This window comes from Salmo salar, chromosome 13 (genome assembly GCF_965601325.2).
Source record: "Salmo salar chromosome 13, fSalSal1, whole genome shotgun sequence".
Lineage (NCBI taxonomy): Eukaryota > Metazoa > Chordata > Actinopteri > Salmoniformes > Salmonidae > Salmo > Salmo salar.
Window position 1 is genome coordinate 61,067,269 of NC_138303.1, and position 25,129 is coordinate 61,092,397.

Below are 25,129 nucleotides of genomic sequence, written 5' to 3' on the forward strand. Positions count from 1 at the left end.
CTAAACTAATAACAAGGAATACTGTGGGATTACGCTACAAATAGCTGTGCCTGTATTCGTGTTAGACACAGTACAGGAGGTTGGGACTATAAGATTCTATCTGCGTTTTTGTCAAAATTGAGTTATTGTCATAGTCTTGTTCTGTTCAATGTTATCTACCTTCAGTGCCTTCAGAAAGTATTCACACCCCTTGCCTTATTCCAGATTTTGTCGCGTTTCAGCCTGAACAATTGCAGTTTTTTTGGTCACTGGCCTACACACAATACACCATAATGTCAAAGTGGAATTATGTTTTAGAAATGTTCAAAAATGATTTAAAAATGAAAATTGAAATGTCTTGAGTCAACTAGTATTCAACCCCTTTGTTATGGCAAGCCTAAATAAGTTCAGGAGTAAAAATGTGCTTAACAAGTCACATTATTGTAAGGTTCTGTATTTATTTTCTTAGTCAACCTTGTGTTCTGTTTCTTTGCGTTCTTGAACGTAGCCCTGTCTTTCATTTTTGTTCATTGATTTCACCTGTGTTACTTACTCGCCTAGTGTCATCAGCTCCTATTTAGTTCAGTTCATTCTGTTTGTGCCTTTATGAGGTATTGTTCGTTTTGACTCTACGAAGCCTTTTCTTAGCTCGTTTGTGAGAACCAGTTATAGCCTTCAGTCCTAGTTTTGATTCCCTGCCTTTTTGCCTACCTGTGTATGACCATTGCCTGCCTGTGACCACGATTCCTGCCTCCTGCGAAGGCGAAATAAACACCTGCCGTGCTCTGTGCGTGAATCTACAAATTTTTCTCCCTGAGTATTCATTACAGAATACCTCACCTAAAAACGGAATGGATTCAGTGAAATACAGCGGCGCCTAACCCGGTAAGAGGATTGTATGGAGGAAATCTGCCATCTTCTCCGCCAGCCTATCCCTACTCCTCCAATGCCAGGTATCGTAACCCATGGCCCTCCTTCATTCATATCCATGCCTGGAAAATATAACGGTTCACCTGGGAAATGTCAGGGATTTCTGATACAATGCAGCAAATTCATTGAGCACAACCCCACTAACTTCGCCACCGAAAAGAGCAGGGTGGATTTTGTCTCTACTCACAGGCAAAGCCCTGGATTGGGCCACCAACAGCACAAAACTCGGATCCGAGACCCATTTCCACACCCTCTTCAAAGAGGTATTCGATCACTCTCCCTCCGGTCGTCCTATAGGAGACCTCCTCATAGAACTTCAACAAGGATGCAATTCAGCTGCCAAGTATGCCCTCGAGTTCAGCACAAAGGCTGCAGGGAGTGGATGGAGTGAGGCTGCTTTACTTACCATCTACCGACGAGAGCTCAACAGGGAACTTCAGGCGGAGGTGGCCTGTGGAGGTGACCTTCAGGATTTAAATCAATACATTCGTATTTCCATCTCCATCGGCCAATTCATCGCCGACAAACTCTGCCACCTAGGAACCCGAAACCTTCTCTTTCCATGATTTCCCCCATCTCGTCCGAGTCTTCCAGAGCCCATGCAGTTGGGCCATGCTCCACTCCCGTGTATCGAATGTCAAAGGCGGATCCAAGAAGGGCTCTGCCTATACTGTGGAGGGAAAGATCATCTACTCAGCCATTGCCCTGTTCGCCCCCCCCCCCCCCCCACCCCCACAGAAAGATGAGAAGGGTCCCTCTGCTGCCATGCAGGTAGGCATGTCCTTACTTCTAAATATCTCCCAGAAGCAATTCTCCATCCCAGTATTGATAACCATGAAGGGGGTTACTAAGTACGTAGATGGCTTAATAGATTCGGGAGCAGCAGGTCATTTCATTGATTACCAGCTAGTACAAGAGCTTGACATTGATCTAACACTGTCACCCCTCCCTTAAGGATTAACACCCTGGACAGGCAGCCATGTGGCACGGGCTTCATTATGCACCTGACAGTGTCACCCTCCAGATTGGAGTCCTCCACTCTGAAACCATTCAACTCATGGAACTCTCATCCCCCAAACAGCCACTCATCCTCGGACACCCCTGGCTTTGTCGTCACGACCCTGCCATCTCGTGGCGACAAGGTGAACTACTGTCCTGGTCTTCTAGCTGCTTCATCAGTTGTCTCCACCTACCCTGCAGAGCCACCACCATTGAGGCCTCTGCAGTGCCACCCACCATACCATCTGAATCCAACCAGTACAGCAAAATCAAGGCCTCCACTCTGCCACCACATCGCCCAGGGGACTGTGCTGTTGATTTACTTCCTGGAGTGTCCCCACCGAAGGGCCTTGTTTACCACCTATCCTGGAAAAGGAGGCAATGGAGAACTACACTGACGCACTCAAACGGTTTCATTCGTCCTCCTTCGCCGACTGCGTCCAGCTTCTTCTTCATTGGAAAAAAGGACAGTGGTCTCCGTCCATGTATTGATTACCATTCTCTGAATGACATCATGATCAAGAACCGTTTCCCTCTTCCTTTGATCCCAGCGACCCTTGAACAAGTGGGCCGCGCCAACATCTATACAAAACTCGACCTGCGAAGGGCATATAACCTTGTCCGTATACGTAAAGGCGACGAATGGAAGACGGCCTTCATCACCGCACAAGGGCACTACGAATACCTGGTCATGCCCTACGGCCGCTGTCTTCCAATCCTTTATGACCAAGGTTTTCCAGTATATGATCAACAACTTTCTCATCGTCTACTTTGATGACATCCTGACTTACTCCCACTCCCAGAAGGAACACATGCAGCATGTGCAAAAGTTTCTTCAACGGCTCATTGACAATAACCTTTGAATACTGAAAAGAGCACCTTCCATGTAACCTCGGTAACCTTCCTCGGTTTCGTACTGACACCTGGAGGGGTCAGCATGGATGAGCACAAAGTCACCGCCGTCAGTAACTGGCCAAAACCCTCCACCGTTAAGGAACTCCAACGTTTCATTGGGTTCTCCAACTTCTATTGCCGGTTCATTCTGAACTTCAGTTCTACTGCTGCTCCCCTCACTGACCTTAGCAGCCAAAAGACCCCGGACCCTTCAGCAACTTGAAACGCCTCTTCACCTCAGCTCCTGTCCTTCGCCAACCTGATCCAACCCTTCCTTTCACCCTGAAGGTGGATGCCTCTGGAGTAGGAGCCATAATCTCTCAGCGGGTGGGAACACCTCAAATCACATCCCTGTGCCTTCTTCTCCAGGAAGTTATCCTCCTCTGAGAGGAATTACGACAGAACTCCTCGCCATCAAGCTTGTTCCTCAAGGAGTGGCGCCGCTGGAGGCCGCACAACATCCCTTCCTCATCCTAACAGATCATTGTACTCTAGAATATATCAGAGGGGCCAAGAGGATAAACTCCAGACAAGCTCGCTGGGCTCTTCACACGCTTCCATTTTCATGTTACTTACATCCCTGGAAAGAAAAACTTAAAAGCTGATGCACTATCCCACCAGTTTGACCTTCCGACTAGTAACTCGGACCCTACACCCATTCTTCCTTCCTCTTGCATTATGGGACCGGTACAGTGAGAGATTCACTCTGCCATACAAGAAGCCCTAACGTCAGACCTGGCTCCTCCTGAGACACCAGCTAGGAAGAGCTATGTACCAGCAGCTGTTAGACCCCCAACTGATGCATTGGTGTCACATGTCTTTGGGGTCAGGACTTCCAGGCATTACATGAACCACCGAACTTCTAGCTCGTAAATTCTGGTGGTCCTCACTGGCATCCGACGTAAGGGATTACGTACTCCTGTCCAGTCTGAGCCCAAACCAAAGCCCTCGTCATCTCCCTTCTGGTAAGCTTCAACCTTTGCTAATCCCTCACAGACCCTGGTCCCTCATAGCAGTTGACTTCATCACAGACCTTCCTGAATCCTCTGGTAACACCACCATCCTTGTCATAGTAGACCGTTTTTCAAAAATGTGTGTGGTTCCTCCTCATTTACCTAACGCCATGGAATTAGCTGAGTATGTTCCAGCAGGTGTTCCGTCTGTATGGCATTCCGGAGGACATCGTCCCTGACCGCAGGCCCTAGTTTGTCTCCCAGGTGTGGTGAGCCTTCTGTGACTGACTGGGGGGGTCATCCTCAGCCTCTCCTCCGGGTACCATCCCCAGACCAACGGGCAGACGGAACGCCTGAACCAAGAAATGGAGAAGTACCTCCGCCAACAATGTTCTGCCTCGCCACATGACTGGAGTCGGTATATGGCCTGGGACGCATACACTCAGAACTCACTCATGCATTCATCACTCCGCCTTACTCCGTTTTCAGTGTGTACTTGGTTTCCAACCCCCCCCCCCCCCCATGTTTCCCTGGGAGGCGGAGCCTGGCACTGTCCCAGCTGTCGATGACTGGTTTCGGCATAGTGAGTTGGTATGCATCTGTAGGAAGCCTCTAATACCCAGAAACGCTTTGCCGCAAACCGACACCACTTTTTCACCCCGGACAGCATGTGTGGCTCTCTACCAGAGACATCTGGCTCCGCCTCCCCTGCAAAAAGTTCTGTCCTCGCTTCATTGGTCCCTTCAAGATAACCCATCGCATCAACCCTGTCATGTACTACCTCCAGTTACCCCCGTCAGTATAAAATCTCCTTGTCCTTCCATGTGTCTCTGTTAAAACCTTGTCACCTACAGTCCATCCTGCAGTGCGCCCCCACCGTTGGACGTCGGAGGGGAACCTGCCTACGCCATTCAGGCCATCCTTGATTCCAAACGCCTGAGAGGTCACATCCACTATCTAGTGGACTGGGAAGGTTATGTGCCTGAAGACCAGTCCTAGGTCCCCGACCAGGACATCCTCGACCCAGAGATGATTCGGGCATTCCACCGTAACCATCCGGATCATCCCGCTCCTCGGGGTCGACCCCCGAACAGACCCACTGGACATCCGCCTCAATGTAGAACGTCGGGTCAGTCCATGGCCTTGTCGAACCAGCCTGCTGGACCTCGCCCCCAAGGGAGGCGGCCGCCTCTGCTCCGGTGCCGTTGGGTCGTCAGGAGCCTCCCTTGGGGGGGGGGGGGGGGGGGGTACTGCATTTATTTTCTTAGTTAACCTTGTGTTCTGTTTCTTTGTTCTTGAATGTAGCCCTGTCTTTCATTTTTGTTCATTGATTTCACGTGTTAGTTACTCACCTGGAAACATAAACACCTGCATGTGAATCTACACCTTTTTCTCCCTGAGTATTCATTACAATTATAAGTTGCAGGGACTCACTCAGTGTGAATTATAGTGTTTAACCCTCAGTCTAAGTGAATTTCAAACACAAAGACCAGGGAGGATTTCCAATGTCTCACAAACAAGGATACCTATTGGTAAAAAGCAGACATTGAATATCCCTTTGAGCATAGTGAAGTTATTAACCTCTATGGGCTAGGTGGGACGCAAGCGTCCCACCCGTGGTGCACTCCATCAACAGCAGGTGCATTTCAAGAGCGGCAAATTTGAATCCAAATAAATGTCAAAATTCAAATTTTTCAAACATACAACTATTTTACACCCTTTGAAAGATAAACATCTCCTTAATCTAACCACGTTTTACGATTTCAAAAAGGTTTTACGGCGAAAGCATACATTTAGAGTATGTTAGGACAGTACATTTACAAGAGTTGTGTGTAATGTTTTGTCAATTCAAAGACAGGGTCACCAAAACCATAAAACCAGCTAAAATGATGCACTAACCTTTTACAATCTCCATCAGATGACACTCCTAGGACATTATGTTAGACAATGCATGCATTTTTAGTTCTATCAAGTTCATATTTATATCCAAAAACAGCGTTTTACTATGGCATTGATGTTGAGGAAATCGTTTCCCTCCAATAACCGGCAGTCAAGTCAGCACCACAAATTAAATAATTAAAATTAGAAAACATTGGTAAAATATTATATTGTCATTTAAAGAATTATAGATTTACATCTCTTGAACGCAATCAACTTGCCAGATTTAAAAATAACCTTACTGGGAAATCACACTTTGCAATAATCTGAGCACTGCGCCCAGAAAAATACGCGTTGCGATACAGACTAGCCGTCATGTTGGGGAGATCTAAAATCGAAAATACTATGTAAATAATCCATTACCTTTGATTCTCTTCATCAGATGTCACTTCCAGGTATCACAGGTCCATAACGAATGTAGTTTTGTTCAAAAAAGCTCATCATTTATGTCCAAAAATCTCCGTCTTGTTAGCACATGATCTAAGCCCGCCGGACTTCACTTCATGAACGAGGGGAAAAAATATATTTACGTTCGTTCAAACATGTCAAACGTTGTATAGCATAAATCATTAGGGCCTTTTTTAACCAGAACATGAATAATATTCAAGGTGGACGAATGCATTCTCTTTTATAACGTATTGGAACGAGGGTACCCAACATGAACTCGCGCGCCAGGTGTCTAATGGGCCATCATCGTTCCATGGCTCTTGTTCGGTCAGATCTCCCTCCAGAAGACTCAAAACACTTTGTAAAGGCTGGTGACATCTAGTGGAAGCAATAGGAAGTGCCAAAATATTCCTCAGCCCCTGTGTTTTTCAATGGCATAGGTTTAAAGGTAATACAACACATCAGGTATCCACTTCCTGTCAGAAAATGTCTCAGGGTTTTGCCTGCCAAATGAGTTCTGTTATACTCACAGACACCATTCAAACAGTTTTAGAAACTTTAGAGTGTTTTCTATCCATATATAATAAGTATATGCATATTGTAGTTACTGGGTAGGATTAGTAACCAGATTAAATCGGGTACATTTTTTATCCAGCCGTGCAAATACTGCCCCCTAGCCCTAACAGGATAATCACACTTTGGATGGTGTCTCAATACACCCAGTCACTACAAAGATACAAGCGTCCTTCCTAACACAGTTGCCGGAAAGGAAGGAAACCACTCACGGATTTCACCATGAGGCCAATGGTGACTTAAACAGTTACAGAGTTTAATGGCTGTAAAAGGACTGAGGATGGTTCAACATTGTAGTTACTCCACAATACTAGCCTAAACAACAGTGAAAGGAACCCTGTACATAAATATTCAAAAACATACGCCCTGTTTTACAATAAGGTAAAACTGCAAAAAATGTAGCAAATAAATTCACTATGTCCTGAATACAGAGCGTTATGTTTGGGGCCAACACATCACGGAGTACCACTCTTCATATTTTCATGTTATGGGTATGCTTGTCATCAGCAAGGACTATGGAGATTTTTAGGATAAAAAGACATGTAATAGAGCTAAGCACAGGCAAAATCAGAGGAAAACCGGGTTCAGTCTGCTTTCCAACAGACACTGGGAGATGAATTCACTTATCAGCTGGACAATAACCTTAAACACAAGGCCAAATATACACTGCCGTTGGTTACCAAGATGACATTAAATGTTCCTGAGTGGCCTATTTATAGTTTTGACTTAAATCAGCTTAATCTATGGCAAGACTTGAATGGCTGTCTCGCAATAATCAACTAACTTGACAGAGCTTGAATTTTTATAAATATTGTACAATCCTGGTGTGGAAATCTCTGTAACTTAACCAGAAAGACTCACTGCTGTAATCACTGCCAAAGATGACTCAGGTGTGACTAATTATGTATATGAGATTCTTCATTTTCAATAAATTAGCAAAAATGTCAAACATATTTTAACTTTGTCATTATGGGGTATTGTGTGTTGATGGATGCGAACCATATATTTCTTCACTTTAGAAATCAGGCTGTAACACAAAATTTGGAATTCGGGGGTATGAATTCTTTCTGAAGGCACCGTAGTACTCTAAATCCCCCAATTTATGTTAAAAAGAATGCAAGATAAAAATAGCTGACACCATTCAAAGCAATGAGGGTTTTGGAACTTTAAAGCCAACTGTCTCATCTTAGAATTATTGTTTTGCAGATAGAACCTTATAGTCCCAAGCTCTCGAGTATCTATAGTCAAGTTTCATGCTTGACGAAGACCGGCGTACAGCCATCACTGTCTATGGATTTTTTTATTTTTTTATTTCACCTTTATTTATCAGGTAGGCTAGTTGAGAACAAGTATTCATTTACAACTGCGACCTGGCCAATATAAAGCAAAGCAGTGTGACACAAACAACAGAGTTACACATGGAATAAACAAACATACAGTCAATAATACAATAGAGAAAGTCTATATACAGTGTGTGCAAATGAGGTAGGATAAGGGGGGTGAGGCAATAAATAGGCCAAAGTGGCAAAATTATTACAGTATGGCAAATTAAACACTGGGGTGATAGATGTGCAGAAGATGAGTGTGCAAGTAGCGGTACTGTGGTGCAAAGGAGAAAAATAAATAATATGGTGATTATGTAGTTCGATGGGCTATTTACAGATTGGCTATGTACAGGTGCAGTGATCTGTGAGCTGCTCTGACAGCTGGTGCTTAAAGCTAGTGAGGGAGATATGAGTCTCCAGCTTCAGTGATTTTTGCAGTTCATTCCAGTCATTGGCAGCAGAGAACTGGAAGGAAATGCGGCTGAAGGAGGAATTGGCTTTGGGGGTGACCAGTGAATTATACCTGCTGGAGCGCGTGCTGCGGGTGTGTGCTGCTAAGGTGATAAGGCAGGGCTTTACCTAGCAACGACTTATAGATGACCTGGAGCCAGTGGGTTTGGCGACGGATATGAAGCGAGGGCCAGCCAACGAGAGCATACAGGTAGCAGTGGTGGGTAGTATATGGGGCTTTGGCGACAAAACGGATGGCACTGTGATGGACTGCATCCAATTTGCTGAGTAGAGTGTTGGAGGCAATTTTGTAAATGACATCACCAAAGTCAAGGATCGGCAGGATAGTCAGTTTTACGAGGGTATGTTTGGCAGCATGAGTGAAGGATGCATTGTTGCGAAATAGGAAGCCGATTCTAGATTTAAGTTTGGATTGGAGATGCTTAATATGAGTTTGGAGGGAGAGTTTACAGTCTAACCAGACACCTAGGTATTTGTAGTTGTCCACAAATTCTAAGTCAGAACCATCCAAAGTAGTGATGCTAGGTGGGCGGGCAGGTGCGGGCAACGAATGGTTGAAGAGCATGCATTTAGCTTTACTTGCATTTAAAAGCAGTTAGAGGCCACGGAAGGAGAGTTGTATGGCATTGAAGCTCATCTGGAGGTTAGTTAACACAGTGTCCAAAGAAGGGCCAGAAGCATACAGAATGGTGTCGTCTGCATAGAGGTGGATCAGAGAATCACCAGCAGCAAGAGCGACATCATTGATGTATACAGAGAAAAGAGTCGGCCCGAGGATTGAACCCTTTGGCACCCCCATAGACTGCCAGAGGTCCGGACAACAGGCCCTCCGATTTGACACACTGAACTCTGTCAGAGAAGTAGTTGGTGAACCAGGCGAGGCAGTCATTTGAGAAACCAAGGATGTTGAGTCTGCCAATAAGAATGTGGTGATTGACAGAGTCAAAAGCCTTGGCCAGGTCAATGAATACAGCTGCACAGTATTATCTCTTATCGATGGCGGTTATCATATCGTTTAGGACCTTGAGCGTGGCTGAGGTCCACCCATGACCAGCTCGGAAACCAGATTGCATAGCAGAGAAGGTACGGTGGGATTCGAAATGGTCGGTGATCTGTTTGTTAACTTGGCTTTCGAAGACCTTAGAAAGGCAGGGTAGGATAGATAGGTCTGTTGCAGTTTGGGTCAAGAGTGTCTCCCCCTTTGAAGAGGGAGATGACCACGGCAGCTTTCCAATCTTTGGGGATCTCAGACAATATGAACGAGAGGTTGAACATGCTAATAATTGGGGTTGCAACAATTTCTGTGGATAATTTTAGAAAGAGAGGGTCCAGATTGTCTAGCCCGGCTGATTTGTAGGGGTCCAGATTTTGCAGCACTTTCAGAACATCCGCTATCTGGATTTGGGTTAAGGAGAAATGGGGGAGGCTTGGGCAAGTTGCAGTGAGGGGTGCAGGGTGGTTGACCGGGGTAGGGGTAGCCAGGTGGAAATCATGGCCAGCCGTAGAAAAATGCTTATCGAAATTCTCAATTATCGTGGATTTATCGGTGGTGACAGTGTTTCCTAGCCTCAGAGCAGTGGGCAGCTGGGAGGAGGTGCTCTTATTCTCCATGGACTTTAGTGTCCCAGAACGTTTTGGAGTTAGTGCTATAGGATGCAAATTTCTGTTTAGATAAAACTAGCCTTTGCCTTCCTAACTGCCTGTGTATATTGGTTCCTAACTTCCCTGAAAAGTTGCATATCGTGGAGGCTATTTGATGCTAATGCAGTACGCCACAGGATGTTTTGCAAGGCAAAGATTGGTGTGCACAGATAATATTTTTGACTGTCTAGGCTTGGTTCAGTCCTACAGTTTGTATTCACAGACTGTTATATTGAGTGGTACTGAAATGAATAAAAAAGGAATCATGAGAAAGTTTTGCCAAGGGTTGTGAGTTCATGCGATAGTTTTCCTGTTGATGTGCAGTAGAGATGACTTTATCACTAAAATGTATTGGAATGTGGTCATACTCAGCTGCCAGTGTTACGCCTGCTAAACAAAAACACATGCTGAGAAGAAACCTGACACTTGATACTGTGTAAAATGAAGAAGTGAAGCTTATTTTGGAACACAGTGAAATATTTCATCCCCGGACCATATCCCGGTAATATTTAGCAGTGGTTAGTGATATTTAATACGAAAGTTCAAGTCATCATCTTTTTTTCCCTTACTTAACTGTATTATGGTGTCTGTGTCATGAGTTTAGTCCATTTTCATTCCACTCTAGCATAATCATATCCAGTAATAACAGAATTTAATAGCATATTCTTAGTGACTGCTGTGAGCAAATAACCTGTGAACACAAATTGATAGGAGCAGATATGACGACTTTAAAAGCCCCTTAGTATTTTATAGATACAGAGTCCTTGTTTATCTAACCCTAGCCTCTCTTTCCTGGGTATTGTCTTTCAGGTCAGGAAACAACGTCTGGTCTCCAAATGTTATTGAAGATGGCAAGACAAGTCCATACATGGCCACATTGGAGTCTGAGTCACCACAGGTATGAGCTGCACTTGTTTACATGCAAATAAGAGCCATAGATACGATTATATACACTGAACCAAATTCATTAGGCCCTAATCTGTGGATTTCACATGACTGGGAATACAGATATTGATCTGTTGGTCACAGATACCTTAAAAAAAGGTAGATGGATGGATCACAAGTCAGTATCTGGTGTTACCACTATTTGCCTCATGTAGCGCGACACATCTCCTTCGCATAGAGTTGATCAGGCTGTTGATTGTGGAATGTTGTCCCACTCCTCTTCAATGGCGCTGCATATTGGCGGAAACTGGAACACGCTGTCGTACGCGTCGATCCAGAGCATTTCGATCCCGAAATAAATTATCCAGATGCAAGCCGAGGCGTTGCCGGTGAACTTTGCAGCGTTTTCCGATACTGAACTGAGAGTGAGGCAAAGCGTAACCAAAACAAGCAGACAATGAGCGTATTGTGGCTGGGACTTCTGAGAAGTGACCATTCATCTTTTATTGTTGCCGTTGGTTGTCATGTTGGGGCACTTTCCCATGTCCCAGTCTCTTCAGTGTAGCGATCCCTGTAAACTGGGCTGAATGGTCACACAAAGGCCTGAAATTATTTCATCACTTCATCAATTGAATGTTGACACTATACACAGCAGACAGATGTATTGAGTTCCGCTTCAGTAGACAGGCTGGTGGACATTTGAATGAAAGAGCTATACGAATGGTGGAAGGTTCAATACAGAACAAGTGAATTCTATCCCTGAGGTGAATATGGTGAATGTATTTTCCATGTAGCTGCGCCTGAGTTTACATAGTCTTTTTTTGTCTTCAGAAAGCCGCATAGACATTTTATTGCTTTAACACGTGTGACATCTATTAAGTCAAAGCCACTGATCCTTATTCTAAATATTCCTAATGGTCTTGGAGTACATGGTTGATATACTGCTCTTGCAAGCATGGTAGTCATAACATATAAATCTTCCTAGTGATAAAGGAGGTGAAAGACCACCGTAATACAGCCTTCAGGCAATCCAATGAGACAGGCAGATTCCCTGGGAGGGGTCCTGGGGATTGGGAACGTTGTATTTCACCATCTCGACACAAGCTGAAGTCTGAGCGAAGGGGAACTATCAACTCAAACTCTGTATATAAACGGAGACAGGCATGCTAGCAGTACCTCCTGTGTGTGTATAATCGGAGAATACTGCTCTACCTCCTGGATAAATTACAGAGGGAGGTTTGGAAACCTTGTATCCACTCTACTCTCTACTAAAAGACGGGCTCCTTTTTAATAGACTTAAAGTTGAGAGCTAAAAACGGCAAAGTGAGTAAGTACCATTAGCTGCATTTGCTTCATTTGCTTTAGGTGGAGGCTTGTTAACATGAAAGGGAAACAGTTGGTTGGTTGGTTGGTCCCTTGAGTTAGGCCAAATGAGGACCTGAAATGGTCTCATCACACCAAAACCGTGGTGAAGAAGGCGCAACAGCGCCTATACAACCTCAGGCGGAGGAAAAAATTCAGTATGGCCCCTAAAGAGCCTCACAAATTTCTACAGATGCACAATTGAGAGCATACTGTTGGGCTGCATCACCACCTGGTACGGCAACTGCACCACCCTCAACTGCATGGCTATCCAGAGAATGGTGGGGCCAACGCAGCTCCGGAGGCCCGCTGCCTGCCCTCCAGCACTCGTGTCAAAGGAAGGGCAAGAAGATCATTAAGGACCTCAGTCTCCCTAGCCACGGACTGTTCACTCAGCTACCGCCTGGCAGACGGAGACAATACAGGTGCATCAGAGCTAAGACAGAGAGACTAAAAAACAGCTTCTATCTCCAGGCCATCAAACTGTTGAACAGCCATCACTAGGTGATGCACACTCATTCACACAAAACACATACACACAAACTAGCACACACACACACCTCATACTCACAAACACATGCACATACACTCACACACATCACTCACACAGTCACACACAGCACTCACGCAGTCACACACAGCCAACGCTGCTGTCCCGTATTGTAGAGACATTAAACCACTGGACACTTCCCGTTTCACACTGTGTATTTATGTACTGTATTCTCTAAATGGCTCTAATATATCTACTTCTGTACATATCATTCTTGTGTAAATTAATCTGGTGTATATACGTAGATTACATTTGGATTACTGTTACAGTGCTATTTGGGGTTTTAATTGGGATCGTTACGACACTTGATTAATTTATTTTGATTATTTGTGTACTTGTTTCACATTTTACCGCGTTTAGGAGCTAGTAACATAAGCATTTCACTGCACCTGCTATAACATTTGCTAAACTGTGTACGCAACCAATAAACATTGATTTGATTCTGATTCGATTTTGAAATAAATAACCATGGTTGTTTCCTCCTCCAGGCTTGTATAATGTAATTTACCTTGAAAGAGATTACCGGCATCTGACAATGCTGATGGTGCTCCAGACACATTAGACACCACATGTAAACTCCCTACCAGCATATGGGAGTTCTAGCTAGCAGGACGTGACACAAGGAAGTGGTGAGATGTTTCCTTGAACAAGGGGAAGATGGGAGATTCTCATACAGTTGAATGATACATTTTTGGATCTAAACCTGAACAGTTACGAAACTAAAGCTATTTGTGGCATCCTCATACTGGAAAGAGGTGAAAAACAGGAGGAAGATATTGGTTGTTTCCATAAACTTATTTTACTCATCAACAGACAAGAATATTGTAAGATTACCGGAGAAGATAATGACTCATTTTGAAATTATTATTAGAATAAATAAGGGAGAATAGGCCTGTGGTCTACAGTATGTTGAAGTAGGTCTACAGGTGGCCACAGCTAGCCACTGTATGCTATTCTGCATATTTCCTTCAAGCTAAATAAAATCACCGTTGTGTCTTTAGCAGTGGCCTTGGAAAGTATGGTGCTTTAGAATGCGGAAACGCTGGAACTCACTAAGGTTCCATTCTCAAGCCGTACTGCCAAGCTGGCAAGAGGGAGAGGATTATCCTTACTGGAATTTATGAGAGCTGACAGCGAGGGTCCATACATGACTTAAGACTGTAATTCTTTCATTGCTTGGAATTAGTTTCACTTCATAGAATCCGTTTGATACAGAATCTATTTTATGAATGGAACAAGTCCGCTGGTCTTCCAGTATACCTGTCACATAAGATCGTCTGCCTTATAAATAACATTACAGAACCCTGCCAATAGAGTCTAATTGTGATGTGCTTATAGGTTATTTTCTATAGTGATTTTATGCGCTGTTCCATAGAGGTCATACTCTACCTCTGTCAAATATGTTTAGCAGTTCAATTAAAACCTTGTTCTCTGTAAAAACAAATATATCCAATCAACACAGTGCCATTGAGAGTTCACATTCACTGCACCACATTCATCCAGGACTTCAGATCATAAACTTGTGACCCAACTTATTTTGTTGTTTGTTTCTAGTCCTGGGTGAAGTAGTACTAATCAGACGGTAATCCCCAGAAATGACAATCTGTATTTGGGTTGGCCCAGAGAGGTCTCTCTCTCCCTCTGTCAGCACGCTGTGGAGCGGATGGGGCCATGGAGAGCAGAGAGCTAGCTAGCCCCTTGTCTGTCTGCTTGCCTCCAGCCAGCCCTGGACCCACCGTCCCCGAGCTTCTCTTAGCCCTGCACTCTGGGATAGGAACAGGGACAATAACGAGCTGGTTTGTTTGGTTAGCGGTGCAGAGCGCCATGTGAAAAGTTTAATTGCCCAGGTCTGGGGATTACTGTGAGAGGGGGAGGGGGACTTGAATCGGAGAGAGAGAGAGAGGGGAGCTGAGGGCCCAGTCAGAAGCAAACATATGGTTTCAATTAGGCTCCTCTTCCTCCTCCTCTTCCTCCTGCTCCTCCTGCTCCTGCTCTCCTCCACCTCTCCCCCTCCTCCTTCTCCTCCTCCTGGTCTCCTCTACCTCTCCCTGACCAAATTCTGCAGTCTGTCGACTGAGGTAGCAGCAGTAAATCTCCTTCGCCCTCCCCTTCCTTTCTCAGCGCTTATTAATACGAGGAGCTTTAAGTCAGGCTGATTTCCCCAGGAGTCCTGTGGTTCTGTCTAAACGGGCCCCAGTCTAAAGGCATAACTCCAACAGAGCTCCTCCCCCCCTGTCTAGGCACACAGGCTCAGCAGCCAGTCACCCAGAACCAAGGGCCATGCTTGGCCACCATTGTAAAGGTCAGTGAAATCTAATGACGGTCTAAATTTACGAGCAGACAGAACTGCTTCTCATAAATACTGCTTTCTCCAAGTCTTTATTTTTTAGTCGTAGTCAAGGCTCAAAGAATGTGAGAGTATTTCAAAGATTATCTTCTGACAAAAATATTTTTTCTTCTTCAGCAGTCTTTCCCATTTTGGAACTGTAGGTTTGATTGCGTTAGTTTGAAAAACAAGATAAGGTTACTAAGTGATTTATCTGGTGATGAGATATGATTTAACAAAGCACACACTCTATGTGGAAGGAACTCTATGTGGAAGGAGTGTCACCAGTCGCTACAGTTCCCATTAAATATATTTTATGTGTGCTGTTTTAAAATCACCACTTCAGACCGGCATAGGTACGATAAATCAGTTTAATGGGACAGTCTGCTTTCTGTGATTTATTTAATGAAAATAATGGTAGCCTCCATACATACCTAAGAGCAACTTGAAAGCACTTACAGGTCCTGAATGTTACCAAACTGCCACTTTTAAAAGCTATTCACCAGATGTACTGCCTTATAAATCTGCTATTCACTGAGCGCAAATACTGTATCTATTTGCTGCAGACACGAGGCCAACATTGCATATTATGGAAAAGTGTGCCATCTAAAGTAGTCTCAGCGTTCAACTGAGACAGAAACACGCAACAAATGTGTGCCAAGCAGGGCTGGCTTTATGGGGGAACTTTAGGGGGCCCATCCTTCCAAGTAAATATTTGAAATATGGATCAGAAATATGGACAGAAAGACGCATCAATCTCAGATCAAGCATCCGAGCGAATTGAACAGCGCCCCTCCATCTCAGTATGTGTAGACCATGTATGTGATGATGATTGGACAAAAATAGTATGGCATGTCGTACTCTTTAGCCAGACCGCATCAGATACATGGGCTACATATACAGTAGTAAAACAGAGGGGCGATGTTTTGCTCGCTCGGATGCTTTCTTCAGTGAGATCATTTCAGCAGAGAGGAAGAGAGGAAGCGGGAGGGCTCACTCTCACCAAAATCTATCCAGAAGCAGGAGGGCTCATTCACCAAAATCTATCCAGAATAAGCCCAATGCATTTCTATGGGCTTTATATGCAGACCTAAGCTTGCCCGCCTGCCTTCCCGCCTTTGGGACAACGACTCCCATTGTTAGGGGAGAGACATGAGAAACTCGTCATTATATATAGATCTCTGGTTTCAGGGCAGCCACTTGCGAATTGGAAAGGAAAGTTGACATGTGCACAGAGCACTGTTCAGATCATGGCTTCCCCTAAAGTGAATTCCTGTTTTGACAAAATTATATAATTAGAATTAATTGTTTAAATAAAATCATCAAAAATACTTGGCCAGACAGCATGACGTAGCCACAGAGAATCATTAGCTTCTTTAAAACATTTTTTGCTGTGGATAGTTTCACAAACGCATTGGCCTATGAAGCCCGCGTGGCAATAGACCTAGCTGATTATTTGCGACTGTCAGTGAAAAGCATCTAAAATATATGTGAAGATAATGTGTCTTGAGTATAATTTTGGCGAAGATATGCCGCAGCTCTCCAGATTTCATGCACTCAGCTCTCCAGAATGCGCTCAGTTGTCTCCCACCTATTCTTGCCCATTCATTGTTTTGTTGTGTGAATTGTTTGCCCTTTGACTGTTTATTTTGATCAATTCCCCATTACATATGTCACCAGTAGGCCTATGAAGTGTACCGTTAATCTCCGTAATTTGGTTGCATATATTTCTGTTAATTGGGCTACAGTCATTTACAGTTCTCATTCTTAGAATGGAAACGTTGTTTGCAGAGTTCACAACCTGCTACACTTGTGAGAAACACGTTTTGGTTTATTTCATAACCATCATTTACGAGTTTTGTCAATTTTTTCATTGTCTTTTGTTTGGAGTGCTCCATGTGAGCAATGAGCATGTCTCTGGTTTCTCTGTCCTGATAATATTGAAGGAGCGTGTGCGCCTGAGCACACATAGAAGTAGGAGCACACATAGAAGTAGGAAGGTGCCCATTTGGGGATGTCTGAGTTCTGATTGTCTTAACCCTCTAGAGTCTAAGCCCTGTCTAAGTCAGGGGAGAGGGGATGGGGAGGAGGGGGGGGGTTCTAAATTAACATTTGGAATTGTTTTAAGATGGTCATAACAAGGATAATTTAGCTATTTGATTTGGAATTTTAAGACCGCTTAAACTATCAAATAATATTGGATGAAACTTTGAATTTGGCTTTACTGCTATTAGCCAATAGAATTTGTATTTATTTATTTATTATAGATCCCCATTAGCTGCCAAGGCAGCAGCTACTCTTCATGGAGTCCAGCAAAATTAAGGCATTTATACATTTTTTTTAAACATTACAATAAATTCCCAGCAGATTTCACAACATGTTAAATATGTGCCCTCAGGCCCCTACTCTACTACCACATATCCACAACACAAAATCCATGTGTACGCGTGTGTCTGTGCCTATGTTTATACCCCTTTTTCTCTCCAGTTGGTAGTTAGTCTTGTCCCATTGCTGAAACTCCCGTACGGACTCGGGAAAGGTTAAGGTCGAGAGCCGTGCGTCCTCCAAAACACGACCGTACCAAGCTGCACTGCTTCTTGAAACAATGCTTGCTTAACCCGAAAGCCAGCCGCACCAATGTGTCAGAGGAAACGCACAACTGGCAATCGAAGTCAGTGTGCATGCTCTCGGCCTGCCACAAGGAGTTGCTAGAGCGTGATGGGACAAGCACATCAAGGCTAGCAAAACCTTCTCCTAACCCAGACGACGCTGGGCCAATTGTGCATTGCCTCGTGGGTCTCCCGGTCACAGCCAGCTGCGACACAGCCCTGGATTGAACCCGGGTCTGTAGTGACGCCTCTAGCACTGCGATGCAGTGCCTTAGACCTCTGCACCACTTGGGAGGCCACATAGTCATGTCTTGTGGGGTATGCATGGGTATCCGAGCTGTGCACCAGTAGATAAAACAGACAGCTCGGTACTTTCAACATGTCAATACCTCTCACAAATACAAGTAGTGATGAAGTCAATCTCTCCTCCACTTTGAGCCAGGAGAGATTGACATGAATATTATTAATGTTAGCTCTCTGTGTACATCCAAGGGCCATCCATGTTGCCCTGCTCTGTGCCAATTGCAATTTCCTAGTCCCTCTTTGTGGTACCTGACCAAATGGCTGAACAGTAGTCCAGGTGCGACAAAACTAGGGCCTGTAGGACCTGCCTTGTTGATAGTGCTGTTAAGAATGCAGAGCAGTGCTTTATTATGGACAGACTTCTCCCCATCTTAGCTACTTTTGTATCAATATGTTTGGACCACTGCAAGCAGATTAGTCTCCTCAACTTGCTCAATTACCACATTATTCATTGCGAGATTTAGTTGAGGTTTAGGGTTTAGAGAATGATTTGTCCCAAATACAATGCTTTTAGTTTTTTAAATATTTAGGACTAACTTATTCCTTGCCACCCATTCTGAAACTAACTTCAGCTCTTAAGTGTTGCAGTCATTTCAGTTGCTATGGTAGCTGACGTGTATGGTGTTGAGTCATCCGCATACATAGACACATTGGCTTTACTCAAAGTCAGTGGCATGTCGTTAGTAAATATTGAAAAAAGTAAGGGGCCTAGACAGCTGCCCTGGGGAATTCCTGATTCTACCTGGATTTTGTTGAAGAGGCTTCCATTAACATTAAAGAACAACCTCTGTGTTCTGTTATACAGGCAACTCTTTATCCACAATATAGTAGTGGGTGTAAAGCCATAACACGTATGTTTTTCCAAGAACAGACTATCGATAATGTCTAAAACCTCGCTGAAGTTTAACAAAACAGCCCCCACAATCTTTGTATCATTAATTTCTCTCAGCCAATTATCAGTCATTTGTGTAAGTGCTTGTTGAATGTCCTTCCCTATAAGCGTGCTGAAAGTCTGTTGTCAATTTGTTTACTGTAAAATAGCATTGTATCTGGTCAAACTTTTTACAAAAATGTACAACGGGTTGGTAACAGGTTGATTGGTCAGTTATTTGAGCGAGTAAAGGGGGCTTTACTATCCTTAGGTAGGGATAGTAATAACTTTTGCTTCCCTCCTGGCTTGAGGGCACACACTTTCTAGTAGGCTTAAATTGGTGATATGGCAAATAGGAGTGGCAATATCATCCTCTATCAGTAACTTTCCATCCAAGTTGTCAGACCCCAGTGGCTTGTCATTGTTTATAAAAAACAATACTTTTTTCACCGCTTCCACACTTAATTTACGGAATTCAAAATTACGATGCTTGTCTTTCATAATTTGGTCAGATATACTTGGATGTGTAGTGTCAGCATTTGTTGCTGGCATGTCATGCCTAAGTTTGAAAAAAATCATTAAAGTAGTTGGTAATATCAGTGGGTTTTGTGATGAATGAGCCATCTGATTCAATGAATGATGGAGCTGAGTTTGCCTTTTTTCCTAAAATGTAATTGAAGCTGCTACAAAGCTTTTTACTATCATTCTTTGTTTCATAGTGTAGTTTCTTCTTCTTTTTATTCAGTTTAGTCACATGATTTCTCAATTTGCAGTACGTTTGCCAATCGGTTGCACAGTCAGACCTATTTACCATTTATTTTGCCTCATTCCTCTCAACCATACAGTTTTTCAATTCCTCATCAATCCATGGGGATTTAACAGTTTATACAATCATTTTCTTAATGGGTGCATGCTTATTAGCAACTGGGATAAGCAATTTCATAAATGTGTCAAGTGCAGAGTCTGGTTGCTCCTCATTACACACCATGGCAGGTAGCCTGGTGGTTAGAGCACTGGGCCAGTAACCAAGAGGTTGCTGGATCAAATCCCTGAGCTGACCAGGTAAAAATATGTCGTTCTGCCCCAGAACAAGGCAGTTAACAGGCAGTTAACACATATAGGCCGTCATTGTAAATAAGAATTTGATCTTAACTGACTTGTCTAGTTAAATAAAGGTTAAAAAAATATGTATATTTACATCAACATAGGAATTGCTACAAAACTTATTGTATGACCTCTTATACAGTATATTAGGCCCAGCTTTTGGATCTTTGGTTTTCCTATGCTACTATATTGTGATCAATATATCTGATGGATTTGGATACTGTTTTCAATTAAATTTCTGCAGAATTAGTAAAGATGTGAGCAATACATGTTGATGATTTCATTGCTGTGTTGTTTGTAACTACCCTGGTAGGTTGATTGAAAACCTGAACCAGGTTGTAGGCACTAGTTAAAGTTTGAAGCTTTCTCTTGAGTGAGCAGCCTGATGAAAGCCAGTCAATATTTAAATCACCCAGAAAATATACCTCTCTATTGATATCACATACAAGCATTTCACACATATTATCCAGATACTGACTGTTAGCACTTGGTGGTCTATAGCAGCATCCTACCAGAATGGGCTTTAGGTGAGGCAGATGAACCTGTAGCCATATTACTTCAACGGTATTTAACATTAGATCCTCTCTAAGCTTTACAGGAATATGGTTCTGAATATAAACAGCCACACCTCCACCTTTAGCATTTCTGTATTTTCTGTAGATCTCATAACCATGTATTGCTACTACTGTATCATCAAAGGTATTATCTAAGTGAGTTTCAGAGATTGTCAGAATATGAATGTCATTTGTTACTAGCAAATGATTGATTTCATGAACTTGTTTCATAAGCTACATATGTTAACGTGGGCAATTTGTAACACTTTTCTGGGATTTTTACTCGCTTTTCTTGCTTTACTTGGAGGCTTAGCAGAGGTAGACATGCACAGGTTATTTATGTTAGTGCAGGGTGAGCTGCACACAGTGGACTTCCTGCTATGGCACACCACCTCCGTGCTAACAGTATAACTCTGGTTCATAGGCATATGATTATGAGCTGCTCCTCATAATGTAATTCGACCCCACATGAACCATGACAGTATCAGCCCCCGGTGACTGACGCACAGCCTCGGGAAGCAACCTGTTGATTTCATGAACTTTTGTCCCAGGAAAACACAAACGTACAGGTATATGCCTCACTATCGAACTCCCTATCACAATAGAGAGAATGATCTGGCCTCTGCCGTGTCTCGAAGCTGATTACGAGGCCAGAGCCACAAAACTCACCTGAGAAGAAGGCTGCTGAGATGCCAGCTGCGTGCAGGCCACAACAGCCAAAGGGACAGAGCTCTGATCCAGAGAGCACGGCACAGCGGAGGGGGGCCACGGTGGTCCAGGCTGCGCCCAGGCAATTGATTGACTAGGATAGGGAGAGGTAGCTGAAGGGATATCCACAGCCATGGAGTGAACACCCAAGTCTCTGGCAGAATACAGCTGGTACAGGGGCTCAAAGCGATTTGAAAGTCTTAAGTCCGGACACGGGGGAAGAAGGCAGGCGCGCCAAGAATGATTCTTCTTCTTCTTTCTGGTTCCGACACGCATCCATTTATGCTCACCTGGAATCAAACAATGAGCAGCCATTTTCTGGTTCAAGCTAGTAGAGGAGTGCAGTAGCGGACAAGATGCCGATAGTCTCATGGAATCCTTATTCCCTTCCAGGTGCTTGGTCAAATGTTTTTTTTTCTTCATGAAGAGTAATAATTATTTATTTAGCTGCATCAAGATCAATACATTTTTCACAAATGAAGTTATCCATCGGACCTTTCCCCGTGACAACAGGTCGCCGGCTGTTCCTTGCTACACACCGGCCGGCTGCGTGTTAGCATTTGGTGTAGCCTCTCAGAGCTGTGTCGGGAGTGAATGTAGTCTTGGGGGATACAAAACATACAGTTCAATTATGTACTGGCCAACAATTGGAGTCACACTCACACGCTGGAAGTAAGGACTTAGTTCTATAGTAGTTCTATAGAGACCGTTGTATGAGTTGAGCTCTTGGTAGCCTTGCTCGGTTGTTGGTATCCAGGTACTAAAGCGTCCGGGGTGAAAAAGTTGAATGAAAAATGATGAGCGTGGAAAAAACTAAGACGTTGGTAAATATGTTAAATGAAGTGTCTTGATTAAACAGTAAAAAACTAAGTTTGGCAGGTAGCCAAGTCGCAACAAACAGCCCAGCAGCACAATAACGCGGAGGTGTGACGTTTTCCCACGTGAGACAGTAAGCTCTATAACATACATCGTCAGTCCAACAGAAACGCGTGGAACAACAGATAGTAATTTTGGGGGCTCCTGAGGCTTCTGGGTGTCCTATAGCAAAACAGAGAATGATATTGTGTTCGTAAGAGTCTCAACATTCAATAGAATGGTCATAATACTTTGTAGCCCAAACCATTTGGACGCTACAGGCAGAAGTTAGCAGAAGAGGCTGTACCGACTTTAGACAAGTCTTGTGAGGCTTGTGGGCATCCTAGAACAAAACGGAGAACGCCATCGTGTTCATAAGAGTCTCATATTTCAATAGAGTGTCCATAAAACTTTGTAGACTGTTCAGATGCTACAGGTGTTTTTGTGAGAAGATAGATTTGCGGGGCCCCGAAATTGTAAGCTAAGCGTTAACTCACTACTTCCACAACTAATAAGCTGAGCTTCGCAAGTAATTTTTCTTTACCTCACACAGTAAGTCAACAAAGTCATTTTTTTTTTTACATCCAGTGCGTATGATAATAGTTCCTCACAGTATCTGAAAAATCTTTACAACACTTTCCTGGCCTTGATAATCACCAAGCCTCGGTGTGAAAGACCAAAATATCATGATCTGATGATCATATACGTATGTCCAGTCGAAAAGTCATAAAATACCTGAACATGTTTCCCTTGCACAAAAACAGCTGTCTGTCCCGAGCTCACTGGCGAGAGAACTCTGAGGGCCCAGAATAGAGGGCCCAGAATAGAGGGCCCTGAATATAGGGCCCAGAATACAGTTCCATTTCTTTAGCCGCCAATGGATCATGGTTTATCAATGTGTCCATATGGCAGAGGCTGGTGCTCTCACATTAGTTTAAGTTTTACTTTTAGATTTTTATCATTTTAATTCAGATTTTTATGATTAACCACTTGACAAGGATTTAGAAAAATGTAAAAGTTATTATTGAAACGAAAATGCACATGTGAAAACCATAATTGGCACGCAGATCGGTAGAAATTGTAGTCTAAGTTGTAAGCTTTCCCAAACTTGAAACTCCGCCTATGGTATTTAAAAAATGTGTGCACAAGCGAGCACATGCACACATAGGAAGTCCAGTGAAAAAAACATGCCCCCATATGGAAATCAAATAGCCGTCCAACTGATTCGTTCTGGCGCCGGCCCTTGTGCCAAGGATTTGAAGCCGGCTTTTCTCTCTACCTCTCCCTAGCTCCATCTGTTTATGTGAAAACGACCACTCTACTGTAAATAGGCAATATCAAAACCTTTGTGTTCATTTTGCCGTGCTTGATACAGTAAATCATCACTGATGTAATCTGCACTCACTCTCAATAGGGTATGGTATAGCCAAAGTGTTTGCCAAGCCTTTCAGCAGTCCTCTCACTCTTCCTCTTGGTGATCTCGGGGCTCTGTGGCTTCTATTGTAACTATTTGAAGGAGGCGCTGGAATCCATCCACACATCGTAAAAAGGCTAAGTTTACTGTCGCTGCAGGAACACTTGGTAATACAATACACTCAAATGTTTGCTCTGCCTCTCTTTTACTGTTGTTGCCGAGAGGGGAGGTGGCTTGGAGGTATGGACCAAGCCCAGGGTTGGCGACGCAGCTTGGGGTAGGGATGTGGGGTGTGGGATCGAGGGCCCAGCAGAGTGGTGATTAGAGATGGCCCAGGCATGGGTGGTCTGGGCCAGGGAACAAAGACCAGGCCACATCTCCTGCCTGCCTGCCTAGAGAGCCTGTGAACCTCCGCTTCCTGGGGCCAACCACTCAAACTAACCCACCACCCAATGTGAACACACAGGTTAATCAACAGGCTAGCTGTGAGGAATGACAACTTTGTCTTCAGTACTCTTATTGCGCAATCGTTAAACAAGTCACTCCAGTTTAGATTACATATTTACAGAGGATCTAGATTGTGTGCAGCCCACAACAGCCTTTAAGTCACTTTATTTTGGATGACAGTCATACCACTAAAACCAGCCATTAGAAAAGTGATGACGTAAACAAAATATTGCAACTGATCCTTATCTGTGGCTTGGCTGGATAGATGAACACGCATGTCACATGCAATATACTGTCGATTATCAGTGTAGTTCGTGGAAGTCTGTATCTGCAGTTAATATTTGGTTACGTCGTTGGATAGTTGACGCAGGTCCATGCAAAATGTTTTTGCCTCTGTGAAAACAGTCACCTTAATGTTGCCATGAATAGACTATGACAACGACATAGAAGTGCATTGGGAATAACCATACTTTTCTTAATGACTCCTCTGCTCTTTCCTTCTCTAGAATTTCCGACCCATTAGCACTGGACCAATGACCAGTGGTTACACCAGTGGTTACAGCAGCAGCTACAGCAGGGGGAACAATAGCAGCGGTTACAGCCGAAAACCCGCCTACACTCCCGAGCTGCCGCACCTCAACAACGGCACCACCAAGCAGTCCAACAATGCGCAGTACAACAGCCCAACCAGCCTGTACGCACACAACAACGGCAGCAACGGAGACAGAGACAGGGTCTTGCCAAAACAAATGGGCGGCCTGAGCCTGAGTTCCCCTCACAGGTAAGGCATGTGGAGTGGAAAATCCATTTGTTATCGCATGGCCTCTCGGATGTGTGATAAATGTGTGTGTTCTCCTAGGCTACAACCTACAGCGCCCAGAGATGTCCTCTGGGCCCTGCTGTTTGTGCTGACTGCACACGTTTCCCCCTCCCAGGGCCTCACAGTGAAGTTTACCTTGTAGGGTCCCTCCGGAGTGGAGGAAAACCAAGTGCACTGTATCTTGACAGGATCAGAAAATATAGATCAGCCGTGCTGATATTCACAGAGCAG

At 44.0% G+C, this 25,129-nt stretch overlaps 1 protein-coding gene across 1 annotated transcript in view; it reads left to right on the plus strand.

Annotated features, from left to right (window-relative positions):
* Positions 1-25,129, plus strand: part of LOC106567515 (PDZ and LIM domain protein 4) — a 77,069-nt gene that overhangs the window by 38,890 nt on the left and 13,050 nt on the right. The window contains exons 3-4 of the mRNA XM_014136837.3: positions 10,901-10,988; positions 24,585-24,859. Coding sequence (XP_013992312.1) covers positions 10,901-10,988; positions 24,585-24,859 — 363 coding nt within the window. The remainder of the gene's footprint in view (positions 1-10,900; positions 10,989-24,584; positions 24,860-25,129) is intronic.